Source organism: Pipra filicauda, unplaced genomic scaffold (genome assembly GCF_003945595.2).
Source record: "Pipra filicauda isolate LSUMZ 115617 unplaced genomic scaffold, ASM394559v2 scaffold80_size11013439_pilon, whole genome shotgun sequence".
NCBI classification, from domain to species: Eukaryota; Metazoa; Chordata; class Aves; order Passeriformes; family Pipridae; genus Pipra; species Pipra filicauda.
In genome coordinates this window covers 941,714-956,555 of record NW_024104987.1, presented here as the reverse complement: position 1 = coordinate 956,555, position 14,842 = coordinate 941,714, and the positions used below count along the sequence as shown (strand labels likewise).

Here is a 14,842-nt window from a genome sequence, read left to right as displayed (position 1 = left end):
GGCTGAAGTGCCGGTTCCAGCCCTGTCTGTCCCGCCCGTGGTATCTCCTGGCTGGCACAGTGGGGCTGGGGGGAAGGGAACTGAAAGCATTCTGAAATCTCTTACACTCCTCATTCAGGCTGAGGTTCTGCAAGGACTTGTTGAGGTTCCTGGCCGTGGTGACGGCTCGGATGTTGCCGTAGGAGCTGACCGAGCGCAGCCGCGGCGTGCACGGCCCGTCCCGCACCGGCGTCAGGCTGCCCCCCTCTGCGGAGCAAAACGCACCAATTAGAGATGCAATCACCAACAGTCATAGTGTTCTGGTTACTTCCCAGCAAACACGTAACTAAAACACCACTAACATGAACAAAATTCCGTGGTTTTCTGTCAGGCTGAAAGGGAACGAGGTACGACGAAGGATCCCGCCCACCCAGACCCCCACCTGTGGCAGCTGGAGAAGGCAGAGGGTAATTCTTCTCCTCTTCTATGAACTGCAAAGCCACGGTGCAGAAATTGCTCTCGTACTGAACCACCAGGTGACTCAGGGCCACCACCAACTCCTGGGGAAAGAGCACAAGAAACACCTCATGGTTACAACAGGCCAGAAACAAGGGACTGCAGGCAAACACAGACCAATGTGGTCATTATTTCTGCTATTATTAGCTGGCCACCCAGGCTAATAATTCTCCCTTAATTCACAGAGATGAGCTGCAGGGTCCAGACATAATTCTTCACAAGCTTTTTCTATCTCAACCAGCTCCCACTACTCCACCACTCCTACCCAGCACGACCACTGCTGAGTAACCTACTCTAGTGGAAGGTGTCCCTGCCCATGGCAGGGCTTGGAACAAGATGAGCTTTAAGGTCCCTTCCCACCCAAACCATTCCATGATTCTGTCACTGATTCTGCCCAGTGTTGTCAAACTGAAGCAGTATCACAGAAAGCACTGAGCAGCAACAGGAGCTAGAGCTGGCTTTGGCTGCTGTCTCTGCTCAGGGACTGATCTCCCAAGGAGAGATTTATGAATCTCACAGAGCATTCAGTGTGACACGCAGCTCTCTTTTGAATTAAACTGATTAAATGCTGGAACAAGACAACAGAAATGAATCCTTGCAATGCTGGCGACAAGTGCCAGGGTGTTGATGTTCCAGTTAAGTAAACACAAGCATTAGGACACCTCAGAACAGCCCTCAAGAACAATCCAGAATGTCAGAAACTATTTAATGTACTATTGATGTATGATGGTGCATCGGAAACTGTAACTCTCCCAAATCTGAAGAACTATTCTGAAGCTGCCTGTGATCCATCCTTGGGGTTCTAAAGGCAGGAAGATCTCACTGAACAGAGCTCTCACTCTCTCCACAGCATTCTGACTCCCCCTCCTCTTCCTCCCCTAGGACTGCCACCACTCCATGTTTTTAGCAACACAAAACTATTTAATTTAAAACCTGAGATCCTGTAATGTAAACTATTGCAATCAGACCGGTGATCAGCAGAAGAGCAGCCCAGCAAGAATTCTCAGTGTTCTGTGCACCTGAGAAGACTCTAGTGTAATTGCTCTACTTCCTTATCCCTGTCTCCACATTCTCTTTAAATTAAAAAAACCCTAGGATATAAAAATTCCCACAACCTCCTGAGATGATCCCTCCTCTTCCAGACATTTAGTGGAATACTTGATACTGTTAACCCACAGAAATACAGATCTGAACAACAACCTTGTCCACATGTGGACACTGACACAGCTGCACCTGCATCACTCCTGTCAGGGGCTCCTGATAGGCAGAGTAAGGGAAATGCTGCAATATTTGTGCTGCCAAAGGGTACATGGATGCAGCAGCACCCCTGGACACTGCTGGATAGACCCCTGAGTGTGCAGCCTTTGGCCTCAGCACTGAGCTGATGCTGCTCATCACTTGTGCTGACACCTCTCTGCAGAAGCTGAAGGTGAAGACTCCATGAGCTGTGGCTGCTCCATCCCTGGAAGTGTCCAAGGCCAGGTTGGACGGGGCTTGGAGCAACCTGGGCTAGTGAAGGTGTCCCTGCCCATGGCAGGAGGCACTGGATGGGCTCTAGGGTCCCTCCCAACCCAAGGCACTCTGGGATTCGACGATGATTCCGTGACGGACCAGACCCTTCCACGGCAGAGCAATCCCCAGGGAAGGCTGTGGAAGGCAGCCCGCCCTGCCAGCCCGGGGCAGAGCTCCCGCCGTACCTTGCGCACCATGGGGCTGCCGTCGTTGATGAGCTGGGCCAGCATCATGGCCACGTTGTGGTCGATGGTGGTGGAGTGGTCCGTGCGCTCCGCAGAGTTCCCCACGAACGTGCCCAGGGCGAAGACCGCGGCACAGCGAACCTGGGCACACAGACAGCCTCGGTCACTGCCTCCTCTGCCAGGGGATTCACTCTGCCCCACAAACGGGAAACCTGCACTGCTGTGTCAGGGGAACAGCGAGGGGTACAGGGAAGCCCACGGGGAGTAACGACCCAGGCAGCCTCAGCAAAGCACTGAGCTTTAAGTATTCACAGACACGGGATATATTTAATTTCCCAGAATACTTGGTGACCTTCCCATGGGTGATTCTTCCAGTTGCGTTGCCTTGAATATTAATGAGCAGCAATAAGGTAAACACAGAGTTCCTGTTGGGATGTGAATCTATAACAGGAGTGCTGACTACAGTCTTCAAATATGGGCTTCTAGAAATGTAGAAGATGAGGGGAAAAAGGAGAAAAATCAAGGAAAACCTTTGGACAGCCCACCCCACCTCTGCAGAAACACTGCTCACAATGTGGGGAGATTGGGGCCAGAGACAGGAGGTGGAGGATGCAGGACAGAGGCTGAATGGGGAGGGGATTCTCATCTTTAATCTCTGCATGTTATCAGAGGTGTTTAGCTCAGCTCCCTTCTCCCACGTGTGCTGTCACCTCCCCGGGCTCTGAGGGGCTCTGTCAGTCACTGCCAGGCTCAGCACAGTCCCTTCTCTTGGGGAGTGTGTCACAAAGGTAAAACACGTCCAACTGAAGGTGGATTTTCACACGTGGCAGTGGGAGAACAGTTTTCACACTTGGACAAAAAGACTAAAGGTTTTTTTGCAACACAGAGTGAGTTTTGGGACCACATTTCTAACAATCTGATTTTAATAATGTGATATGCAAGGAAGCAAAAAACGTGGCGTTTCCCAACTCCAGTGCCCAGATCCCAGGGTGCTGGGGTTGTATGAACTTCCCCTGCATTTCTTTGGATGCTCCTCTTGCAGGGCTTGTTTGATTTGCACCACCATGAAGAAACAGCAACAAGATCTTTCTCTGAACCAGACACAAACATAAAGCTCTGGAAGGCCCTGGTTCATAGGAATTTCTGCCTGAATTTCTGCCAGAATTCCGCCAATTCAGCTGGCATTTACCGGAAAAGTTGGATTTTTACCTCTGGGATTGGATCCGAGAGGAGACTGTAGAGCTTCTCGTGAGCGCTGTCTCTCACTCCACACCACCTGGCCGAGTCAAAGTTCTGCCAAATCCGGCCCAGACAAATGGCCACCCAGTGCCTGAGGAGCGGGTGGGGGTCGTTCAGCTGCTCCAGGCAAATGGCAATCAGGTTTCCCTGAAGGCAGGCTTCCTGCAACACAGAGCAACGCCATTTACTGGGCATGACAGCTCCCCACCTCATCCCCACAAAACAAGACTAGTTCTGAAAGACACAGAAAATCAGGAGAAAATAATCATTCAGTGGTTTTATACTGATTTTGTAACAAAATCCCATTTGGCAGCAGCGTGAAGGGAAGGGCAGGCACAGGCTACTAGAGCTGGTTAAATAGTTGAGCATTAGAAATGTTTCCTGTAAGGCATACAGCCTGTTTTTCCCTCACTGGAAGTGTTCCTAGCACCTGTGAGAGCCCCAGGGTTTATGGCTGATTCCACAGACCATTCCCAACCATTGGGTTCCCACTTGACAGGACCAGGCACTGTTTCCTTCCCAGTCTGCCAGTGGCTGCTGGAGGGGTGGCTGTGGAGTGACTCGTGTCCTTACCCTCCACTGCCAGGTGCTTTGTCGCACCCCCAGGCCAATTTTTTTTTTTTAATCCATGCAGAAATAACATAAAACAACCTTCTAGCTCAGTTTCCCAGTTCAGAGTTGGGCTGTAATGCAAGCCAGGACACCTCCATCGAAGTAAAGGCATAAGGCAGAGAGAGGCAGGAGAGACTGAAGGGAAAAGGCTGTTGGAACTCACCTGCCCAGTGTTGTAGTTGTTCACAATCACAGCCAGGATAAATGCTGTCATTGTCCTGTGTTCAGCCTGAAAACAACCCACAACTGAGGGTTACCTGGAGAACAGTGCAGGGAACAGCTACACCCCATCCTGAGACGTGGCACTGTTCTAAGTGCAGTTTGTGTCACATTAAAAGAATGAGAGAGAAGAAAGAAAGCTGGAATTTTCTTGGCAACAGCCTGTCACACCTGAGACACTTCCCCAGCCTGCCCACACGATCCCCCCAGCCAGCCTGGCACCCTGCTCTGGGGAGGGCTCCCCAGCACCCACCACAGGAACCCCAACAACTGCTGCTGAGGGAACTGCCAAAGCTATGGGGCAATTCCCTGTCTCTGCAGCCTCCTGGAGCCCCCAGTTCCCACAGAGTAATCTCCTTATAGAACTTTGTCTGTAAATCCTTGTTTGGTTTGGCTGCCTCTGTCACACTGGTGGGAGCATTGCTGACTCCCAGTACAGCCCTGGCGTGGGGGGCAGCCCCACACCAGCACCAGAACAGAAGATGAACAGAACAGATCAGCTAAAACAAGGTAAGCAAATGCTACAGGAGTCTGAATAAACATGACTTGTCCTTACTGGCATATAAGGATCTGCGAGAACCGAAAGGAAATACTTGTGTCCATTGTCCTTCACCAGGTCAGCCTGGCACGACTGAAAAAGAGACCAAGAAAACCACAATGAGAACTACAACACACATGAATTCGCTCCTCCAGTGATGTATAAACGTTTCATGTCTCAATCATTTTTCTCAAATCTTGTTTTCATTTGAGAAGCAAATTAAAGCTCAAACGCTTCCTGGGGCTGCAACCAAACACCCCGTGGGAATGGGCTGACAGGGAGGAGCAGGGAACCCTCTGCTACCCCCAGAGGGACACAAACAGCAGCTGGAAACGTGACCTCCTGCTTGGGGAAGAGTTAAATGGGATATCTGTGCCCCACATTAAACCTCCACAGTATTTATCCTACTACACACAACCTAAACTGCAGAGCAGCTCCAATGCCTTTCCAAGCCCCCCAGGAGACAGGGCAGGTTTCCTGGCTGGGGTAAGCACATGGGTTTGCTGACACACCACCTCAGGCTCCAGGCTGATGTAATGGGGTCACACCAAAAGGATACACAGCACCAAAGTGGAAATGTAAGAGAGGAAACACTGACTTGGCAATGAACCTCCCCTGGGTGCTCCGGGCCAGAGACAGGATCCTGCATCTTTTATCAGGAGGAGAAGGTGAAGGAGGGAACTGGCTGCTGAAAGGGGAGGGGATGGCGAGGCAGAGATGCAAGAGAATAGTTTATTGCTGAGGGGAGTGAAGCTGCTGGTTTTGGCAGAGCAAAGAGCAGAGGGCCTGGACTGCTGCCAGGCTGCAGCTACAAGAGGCTTTCCTGACTCCTGTGTCACTGCACACACCAGGCTTCCTCTGCCCCCTTTTCTTCCTCAGTGTCATTACTTTCTGTTCCTTCCACAAAACAATCTCTTGGCTTTAATGTAGGCACACAGAGGGGAGGCTGCCCAGCTTCACACTCATTGACTGTGCTGCCTCTCCAACCCAAATTCCTGAGGCTCAAGGGAGGGAAAGGATGGCTCTAAAACCAGAACACTCACTCGACCCCTCCCTGCTCAGATCCTGTGAACAATCTGGAATCCAGCACCACTGACACCTCCTCCTCCTCACAGAGTAAGCAGCTCCACTGTGAATAATACAACGTGACCAAAACAGGCTGCAGGCTCGGTGTGGACGTTCAGAACTCACAGAAGATACTCTATTTGCAAGAAACAGGAGCTGCTGCCTGTCCCCTCCCTCGGCAGTGCCCATGGCCCTTCCCTGGGGAACCTGCCCCCTCCTCCCCTCCCACTCCCACCATGTGTTGGTGGAGTCAGTGAGTGAAACTGCAGAAAAAAAACCCAAATACACCATTTAAGAGTATTTTTTCTGTCTTGCTGTAAAGCAAAGCCTGCAAATGAGCGAGGCAACAACAGAGCACGGGAGGGAGCGTGTGAGGGGGCAGGAGGGAAGAGAGCCCTCTTGGAGGGGAGGACAATGAGACACCAGGTGGGAATCACACCTGAGCCTCCCAACACGAACCTGGGGCTGAGGCCCCAGCCTCGGGTGCCTCAGAAATGAGCTTTTCAAGACTAGCTCTAAGATGAATAGTTTTCATTTTCTTCGCTTTCCAAAATCCTCTTAGGATGTTAATGAAAATATAGTTATAAAACTAAACCTGACAATGCTGGATCAACAGAGGGGAAAACTTCAACCAATTCAGTGCTGTTCTCCATACTGAAATGGAGGAGATATGCAAAAATAACCCCCAAATAGGAAAGATCCAGCATCCACAAGCAGTTCAGACATTCTATATGGGCTTATAATTGTGCCTGAATTAATGTGTGCACCTCTCCTAATAATTTTATTGTGCTCAACTAATTGCACCCACAAACCATAGAGCCGTATAGACAATTATATAAATTTATCTGCAGTTACTTACTACTTAATTATTTATCTCAAACCCCACCAAATAGAGCTCTGTCTGAGGCCATCTTCAAAAAAAAAGGCACATTGCTGAAACCAAAGAACCAGGAGGACTTACACTGTCCACTGCCAGGATTTTGGCCCAGATGAAGACAAGGAGTGGTCGCAGCTCACGGGCTGAACTCTGAAGTAGCTTCAGCACATACGGGAAAATGCCAACAGAGAGGGCCTGGGAGGCAGAGAGAAGAGCAAACCCCCATGAGCAACCCCCCTGTGAACAACCCCCTGTGAACAAACCCCCATGAACAAACCCCCCGAGGCAGCTCAGCCCCCAGGGCCGATCACAGCGTGCTGCCAGGACACAGCATCTTCAATGACACAGCTGAGAAACTTGGCAGAAAACACTTTCCCACATTTCTAGTAAAGAGGGGATCCCTCTGTGTTTGTTGCTCATTTTAATCTTGAATGTCACCAGATATTTCCAGACTCATTTGGTCCACGGAGACTCCGAGCTAATCCAGCACCAGCTTTCCCTCCTTCCAGCCTGGGCTATTTTATACTTCACAATCTGCTCCCTCCCCTCAGCTGGGGCCGTTTGCTCTCTCCAAACACTGCAACAGCTCAGCAGTTCCAGCCTTCCCACTGCAAATTAACAGGGCTCTCCTTACACAGACTTTTAGCAAGCCTTTTCCATGGGATCAGAGAGCACTCCCAGGAGGGCAGGGAACACAGGAAATCCTTGAGGATCCCACTGTGAGGGCTGACAGCCTTCCCAAAGCTCAGTGTAGAGGGAATGTGTGGTGGGGTTCAGGGTGAGCAGCCCCCCAACCTGGGGCAGCTGGGCATGGTCCTGACACGGCCAGTGAGGGTGTAATACACGTCCCAGCCAGAGCAAAGGGCCCTGTGCTGACCTCAGCTGTGTCCTGATCCTCACAGAATTGGACAATCCAGAGGTTTTAACACCCCCTTTAACACACACTTTCTTCCCAAGCTGCCTGTGTCTCCAGCCTCCCTCTGCAGAAGGGACTCCTGGCTGAGATGGAGGAGGGAGGTAAAGAAAACCACTAAAAAGTCCCATCATTGAGCTGCTCCACAACCAGCTGGTGCTTCATCTTCACTTTTATCAACCAACAGCTCCATTTACAGGACTGTTTTAAACTGCTCCTCTGCTAAATTCTTATTTATGCTCCACACTGTGCTGCCACTTCCCAAACTGCAGAATGCAGCTGATGCCTGCTCAGAAGAGCTTGTAAAATCCAAACAGATAAAGAAAGAGAAGAAAGTGATGCAGACAGTAAGCTGAGAAAACAGAAAAAAAATGTGTATGCTTTTTTGGGCTATTTATTTTACATGACAAACCTTACTCGTCCCAGTTATTTCCTCCTGGTTTGCCCCTTACACTATTTTACACTAAACTATTCCCAAGGAACTCCTCTTCACTGTAATGGAAATGAGAGCATGGAAATGAATTTGATTAATAAAACCATTGTTCTTGTCGGGATACTTGCTGCATTTCCCACACATGAACACACAAAACTGCTCATTTGTCAAATCTGTGGATTATCCTCCACACATTCCTTCCCTAAATCACCATCTGTATTTATCACCCATACTGAGACAAAGCAGAATTTCCAAGCCCACGTGCAGCATCCACGCACCAAACTGACAGCCCAGGGACCCAGGTCCAGGAATCTTCCCAGCAGATCCAGAGCTCGCAGTCGGTGTACCTGGCTCAGCAGCACCTGCAGAGGAGAGGGAAAAGGGATATTGTACAGGGAGCAGAAATCCCTGTGCCTGCAGAGCACGTGGAAGGGACCCTGGGATCGTTACAGCACCTGGAACAGCACGGCCTGAATGAGAGGCTGAGGGACAAACCCTGGCTGTGAGAGCCTGGCCAGCGAGGGGTCACACCCCAGCAACGCTCCTGGGGAGCTGCTCCCGACACTGAGGGAAGCAATTCCTGTGGATTCCAACCTGCCTTGCCCAGCAGAGCAGGAACGTGATGGCTCCTGCAGCGGGATCCGAAGGGAAGCGACAGCCCAGCCTCCCACTCTCCAAACAGCTCAGGAGCACAAGGAGAGGCTTTGCTTTCCTTGGCAAATCAATATCTGAGACTTAAGAGGGAGCAAAAGGTCACATTAGTCGTTAATAAAAATCTCATTAAAACAGAGTCTGACAACGCTAATGAGGTGGTGGTTTACTGGCTTATACCTACCCTGGTGTGAAATATTAACAGATAGACTTGCAGTTCTTAATCTCCTTAACAGATGTAAGATATTGGAATGCAACATTTAATCCTTGGTTTAAATTGAGCAACATCCCTCAGATGGATCTCAGGGAAAGAGGTTCCTTGATTTACCTCCCCAATTCCATCCCCTTCTCAGTGTTTTTCCACGTTGCATATTGAAATTAAATTATTTTTCATGTTTAACATTGAAGAATAACTAAATTACTTGGCTCATGTCTCACATTGTGGGTGACTGGTACTGGATACTGAAGTAGTGCAGGAAAAGTCCAGAAGAAACAGGAGGATGTGATAATAACATTTTACTCTGAGTATCTGAGCTCGGATCTCAGGACAGGTCATAAGAGAAAGGATTTTGGTCATCCTGCCCTAGTTGGCACCTATTCTATAAACCAGCCCAGGAATAACAGGGGCAGCTGTTTGTGATTAAAGCAGTACCAGAAACCAGGGCAGGTGGAGGCTGAGGCAGGGCTGGGACAGCAGCAGGACCTGGCAGGGGCAGGGTGCTCAGGTCCCACACGGCTGGGATCCTCTGACCTGCAGAAAAGCCAAGGAAATCCCCAAATTCTATCACAGCTGGGCAAAGAAATTAATCTAATTGAAAAGGCTTTCCAGGTGAAGATACAAATCCCAGCTCTACACTGCTGGCATCCCACAAGAACAGTCCACCAAAGCACACTGTGTCTGCTTTGAAAAGCTCTGTTCCATTACTGTCCGACCCAAACAAAGGCCTCCATCTCCCAGGATTTCCCATTCCCACTTCCCCAGCTGATCCACACAATAGCCTGAACTGACACAAATCCCAGAGCCCTGGGTGAGGTTGTGGGGATGACACAATTCCTGAGCTTTGAGCAGTGCCTGGCTGTGCCCCCCCTGCACACAGCCCTGTGTCACACCCGCCCTGGCATCCATCCATCGTCATTCCCAGACAGAAAAGGGGGAAGCTACTTACAACCACACACGTAAATTAGAGATTAACCACGACACAGGGGGATAACTGAGAAGTAACAGTCCATATTCTAGCAGGAATCTCCTAACAAAGGCAGGATGGGAGAAGGGAATTGCAGAGTGATCTCCTTGTCCTCTCTCTGTGGGGGACAAGCTCTTGCCCACAAACACAGGAGATCACACAGAGGAGGAATCTCCCCAGGGATCCAGCACCTGGGACTCAGGCCTGGCCAGGCTGTGTGTGCTCACTGCTGTCTGAGGGCTTCTCTCCTCCCTGCACCAGGAAACCTCCTGTGCCCAACCTGCCCCATACACAGCAAGAATTCCAAGTGGAAAGCAGCTTCTTGAAGTCTATTAATTAAAAGGCCATTTCCAAAGGGCCATTTCCCTGTCCTTGGTAAATCCGGGCTCTGCATGGCTTGGTACCATGGCTTGGGCCCTCAATACCTCCCCCTCTTGGGGCACTCAGAATCCCAGAACGGTTTGGGTTGGAAGGGACCTTAATGCCCACCTCATCCCACCCCCTGCCATGGGCAGGGACACCTTCCACTAGCCCAGGTTGCTCCGAGCCCTGTCCAACCTGACCTGGGATAGTTCCAGGGATGAGGCAGCCACAGCTTCTCTGGGCAACCTGTGCCAGGGCCTCCCCAGCCTCAATCTAAACTGGGAACACAGAATCAGCCTTTGTGGGGTGACAGCAGCAGGGTCTGAGCACTCCCACGGGTCAAAGCAAAGAGACACCAAAAAGGGTCTGAAACGCTCCCTTCCCACCCTGCCTCAGCTGCTCTCTAAGCATCTCAGACCTGTTAACAACCCATCTGAGTCCACTGTACAATTAATATTCTATAATTGTAACAATAATTACGCTGGCCCAGCTTGTTTTTGCTCCAGGCAGGAAAGCAGGTTTCTCTGCCAGGTGACCTCCCAATTTCACTGCAGAGTTTTGCTGCCTGCAGAGCCCGCTGGTGCCAAACAATCCATTGGAAAGCAGCAAAGTTGGAGCTGGAGCAGAAGCCTGCCTGCTCCCATCACAGTGACAGAGACAAACCACACTTCTCCACATCTACATCATCTCTCAAGGCTTGGGAGGCTCAGGAAATTAAAGTTTGGTCTTGCAGAGATGGATGGTGCTGTCAGTCACAGATCCAGCTGGCAGCTGACAGGGAAGGAGAGTCTCCCCACAGACCCTTTTAGAAGGGACTGGGACCACAGTCCTTTAATCAGAAAGGTTTTAAATTCTGCTGTTGGTAGAGCAGAGCCCACAGGCACCTGGGCCAGGGTTTGTATTTCTGTCAGTGCAAACTGCAGGGGAGGAGAGGCCAGAGCAGGTGACAGATGACAACTGCAATGTGGGCCTTGCCATAAAACATCACCTGAGACACCCTGTTCTGTTTCTCCTGGATTTACTTCTCCTTTAAACATAGGAACTTTGTTTTGTCTGAGCAAAGCCTACCAGAACTCTACATTCCTCCAGGCACAGTCTTCAGAGACTTGTTTCTATGTTCTTGCAGCAAAATTTCAGCCCCACATTAAAGGGAACACTTCCCAGGCTGTACCAGATGGATAAAGGAGCCATTTCCACACTGTTTATGCTGCAGTAACTTCCACTCTCTGAAAAGAGGGGGAAGATAAAAGTCTCTGCCTGACAGAGCTGGGATACAGAGGAGAGATGCCATAGGAGAGACAACAAAGATGTGCTGCTCAGAGAATCAGTGACTCCAGGGGAGGCAGCAGAGCTGACACCACTGCACATGGACTGGAGTGGGAGCTTGGCCCAAGGGAGCCAAGGGATGGGGCTGGAAAAGCACTTGGGCTTCGTCTGCACAGGTCTAGTGGACATGCAACCAGCTCTAATTCATCCTGGAGAAGCCCATAGAATTTATGTTCCCCAAGGCCATGAGGTTGGCAGCCCTGTGCTGAGCAGGCAGGGGAGGCATGGACAGGGAGAGGCAGGGCCCCTGGCCCAGGCAGGAGAGGCAGGGCCCCTGGCCCAGGCAGGAGAGGCAGGGCCCCCAGGCTGGTGCTCACCTGCAGGACGATGGGCAGCTGCTCCGGGGGGTTGCGGTTCTCCACGCCCATGGTCAGCCACACCTGGAACGCCGTGAGCTGCTCCGCGAAGAAGGGGCTGTGCTGCGGGGGCAAGAACAGCAATGCAGGGCTGGGGTAAAAAACCAGGAGCGAAGCAAATAGTTTTGGCACCTCTGGACTTCTCTGTTTTCCAAAAAGCACTCTATTGACGTGTCTGTCTGGCGGCTTTTAAACGTACACGAGTTTTCCAATGTAATTCCCTTTAAATATGCTGGCGTTCCTTTATGCGAGTGTTTGGAAGCAAGGAGAAGGAAAGAGTAGAGAAAGAGGAAAAGTTATCACAAGAGGTCTTAGGGCAAGGTGGCTGCTGTCTCCCCAGGAGAAGCAGAGGGAAGAGCGGTGGATTTATCCACTCTGCAGAGGCAGTTCTGCTCCCACAGCAGCACTGGGAGCTGCCTCTGCCCAGTCCAGAGACACAATCCAACAGCAATGAAAATAACCTCCTTGTGCCATCCATCTCCCTGAGTACGTGGTACAAGCTCTGGGTGAGAACGTACTGACCAGAGCACGCAGCGGCTTCCAGGGAGGAATCCACAAGGAAGCAGAAATCAATGGGGAAAAAAGGAGTGAAGAGGTGGAGGAGGGGGAGCAAACCAACCCAAAGACACCCCCTGAAGGAGCACCACGACCCCCTAGGCCTTTCTCCATCAGGTTATTGTATTTTCCAGGTCTGGCCAGGCAAGAACACCTCAGGAATAGGCAGGAGTCAGACACACGTGGTTTGTGATGAGTTGCTGAGACAGAACAGCCTCAGGAGGCTGTCAGTGGATTTATCCAGGTCAGGCTGGACTCTCAGCCCCCAGCAGTGAGGGAATGGAGGGGCAGCAGCAACCCTGTGCCTCCCCTGGCCCAGACATCCATCCCAGCTGTGCCATGGGGTGGTGAACAGGCTGCCATGCCCTCAGTGACTCCAGCCCTTTCCTCCTCCCTGGCCAGGGCCAGCCAACCTCTGCTGAACCACAACACTTGGCACCAGGCAGAAATCCAGAGGGTTGAGCACAAAGCATTGATTGGAACACAGGGAATAGATCAGAGGGGTGCAAGTGTCTGCCTGCTCCAGCCCCTGCCAGGGGTGAGCCCTCCACTCCCTCCCAAACCACAGCCAGGATTCCTACAGCTGTGAGTGTCACAGGGAGTCGTCCCCAGGGGATGTCTGTCCCTCTCTGCAGAGCAGGCACAAACCCCACGGTGTTACTGACCCTGGACTGGAAATGGAAGCAGAAGGAATGGCTCTGAAGAGCCCTGAGCCTGCCTTTATGTCCAGTGCCTGGCTTGGCTTGGAATCTGGCCCCAACTGCACACTGATGGCTCAGCCCACCTCAGTTCCAGCCAAAATACACAATAAACTACACTTGTCAGGCTGGAAAAGCTGCTTGTAAATTGTTCTCACCCTGCCCTGAATCGATCACCACCTGAGAACGACCACACATTTACTGATCTTGTGTCTGATCCCCAGCAAGTCTGTGCCTCCTCTCACCCCAAAATACTCAGAAATCTGCTGAATTTCAGCTCATTTGACAGAGAATATCCAGGTGAGGTTTAGCACTAATATAAAAGCCCCCACTGACATTGTTAGAGACCTGAAATAAAAATGAACATGAGCCAGGGGAAGAAAAATCATATTTTTTACATTTTAAAACACAGCACATACAGTGAGGAAAGCAAGGGGTGGGAGGATAAAGGCCTCAGGGCATCCTGATCAACTCCCAGCCTGGCAGGAGCCCACAGTTCTCCTCCTGCACTCGAGGCTTTGGAGACAACCTGCAATTACAGCCAGAAAAACTTTGGAAGTTTGGTAACCCAACCAAAATGCAAGAATGTTACTGAAAACTAGAAAGGCAACAGGGTGGAACAGCTACCTGAGATTGTACAATCATTATTGTTTGAAGGTTTCAGTTCATGAAATGTCAAAGGAATACCAAGAAAACCCATTCTGAATAGAGGAATTTAAGACAAATACAATATTAAAAATTTTACTTTTCTGCTCTCTCAGTCAAATAAAGCAAAAAAACCCCAGTGACTCCTATCAATGACACTGAGCTTAGGAGAACTCTCTGAACATACCCTCGACCTCTATTTCATGTTTATTTGAAAGGAACTCTACTAAGAGATAATTTTCACATTTAAGCCTTTCAGATAAAAAACTGTGCTGCACGTTGGGACTCCCTTCTAAAGGTATAAACCCTTAAACTGCCACAATTCAAGGCCCAACAAGCAGAAGGGACGAGGTGTTGGATGGGGGGTTAAACTGGGCCCACAACACCCCAGGACACTCCCCAACTTACCCTGAAGGCAGTTCCCTCCTCGATAATTGTGGGTAACTGGGAAAGGCAAATGTCAACAGCCAGGTCCCAGGCTTGCCTGGAGGAGAGGGTGAGAGAGGGAAGAGAAGGAATTACAAGTTATCCATAAGGAATAGCAAGGGAAATTTAAATTCTGATCATACATCAGTGTGGACAAAGCAGTGTTGTCTGACTGGCTTAGATGTGCTTGGTATTTTTCAAAAAGCAGGTATAACGTGGACACAATTCAGAAAAGCAGTGAGAAGGTCTAGTCCAGCACTGGATGAGTTCACAGAGGTTCACAGAAATCGATGCTCTCTGCACTGGAGAAAGGAGCCAGAGTCAGCTGCAGCCTTATTACACACCTGTCCTCATCCAAAACCGGATGACACTTCTTTTTTAAACCAAAAAATGAACTTAATCCTGGATTAGCTCCAATCCAGGATTAAGTTCACACCTCCACGTGCACCCCAGCCCTCGCCTGTCCTGCATTCCAGCCACAAACAGCAGCTCAGGAAGCTCCATCCCTGCTGAGCAGCCCCTCAGCTCCCAGCTCATGGATACATGGATA

At 50.4% G+C, this 14,842-nt stretch overlaps 1 protein-coding gene across 4 annotated transcripts in view; it reads right to left on the bottom strand.

The window, feature by feature from the left end:
* The window catches only part of RPTOR (regulatory associated protein of MTOR complex 1), a 105,246-nt gene that overhangs the window by 38,508 nt on the left and 51,896 nt on the right, over positions 1-14,842 (bottom strand). For all 4 annotated transcript variants that reach the window (XM_027725348.2, XM_027725347.2, XM_027725350.2 and 1 more), the window contains exons 10-19: positions 14,275-14,350; positions 11,930-12,031; positions 8,367-8,450; positions 6,827-6,937; positions 4,819-4,893; positions 4,207-4,272; positions 3,402-3,593; positions 2,193-2,333; positions 422-539; positions 106-246 (exon numbers count right to left, since the gene is read on the bottom strand). In XM_027725348.2, coding sequence (XP_027581149.1) covers positions 106-246; positions 422-539; positions 2,193-2,333; positions 3,402-3,593; positions 4,207-4,272; positions 4,819-4,893; positions 6,827-6,937; positions 8,367-8,450; positions 11,930-12,031; positions 14,275-14,350 — 1,106 coding nt within the window. The remainder of the gene's footprint in view (positions 1-105; positions 247-421; positions 540-2,192; positions 2,334-3,401; positions 3,594-4,206; positions 4,273-4,818; positions 4,894-6,826; positions 6,938-8,366; positions 8,451-11,929; positions 12,032-14,274; positions 14,351-14,842) is intronic.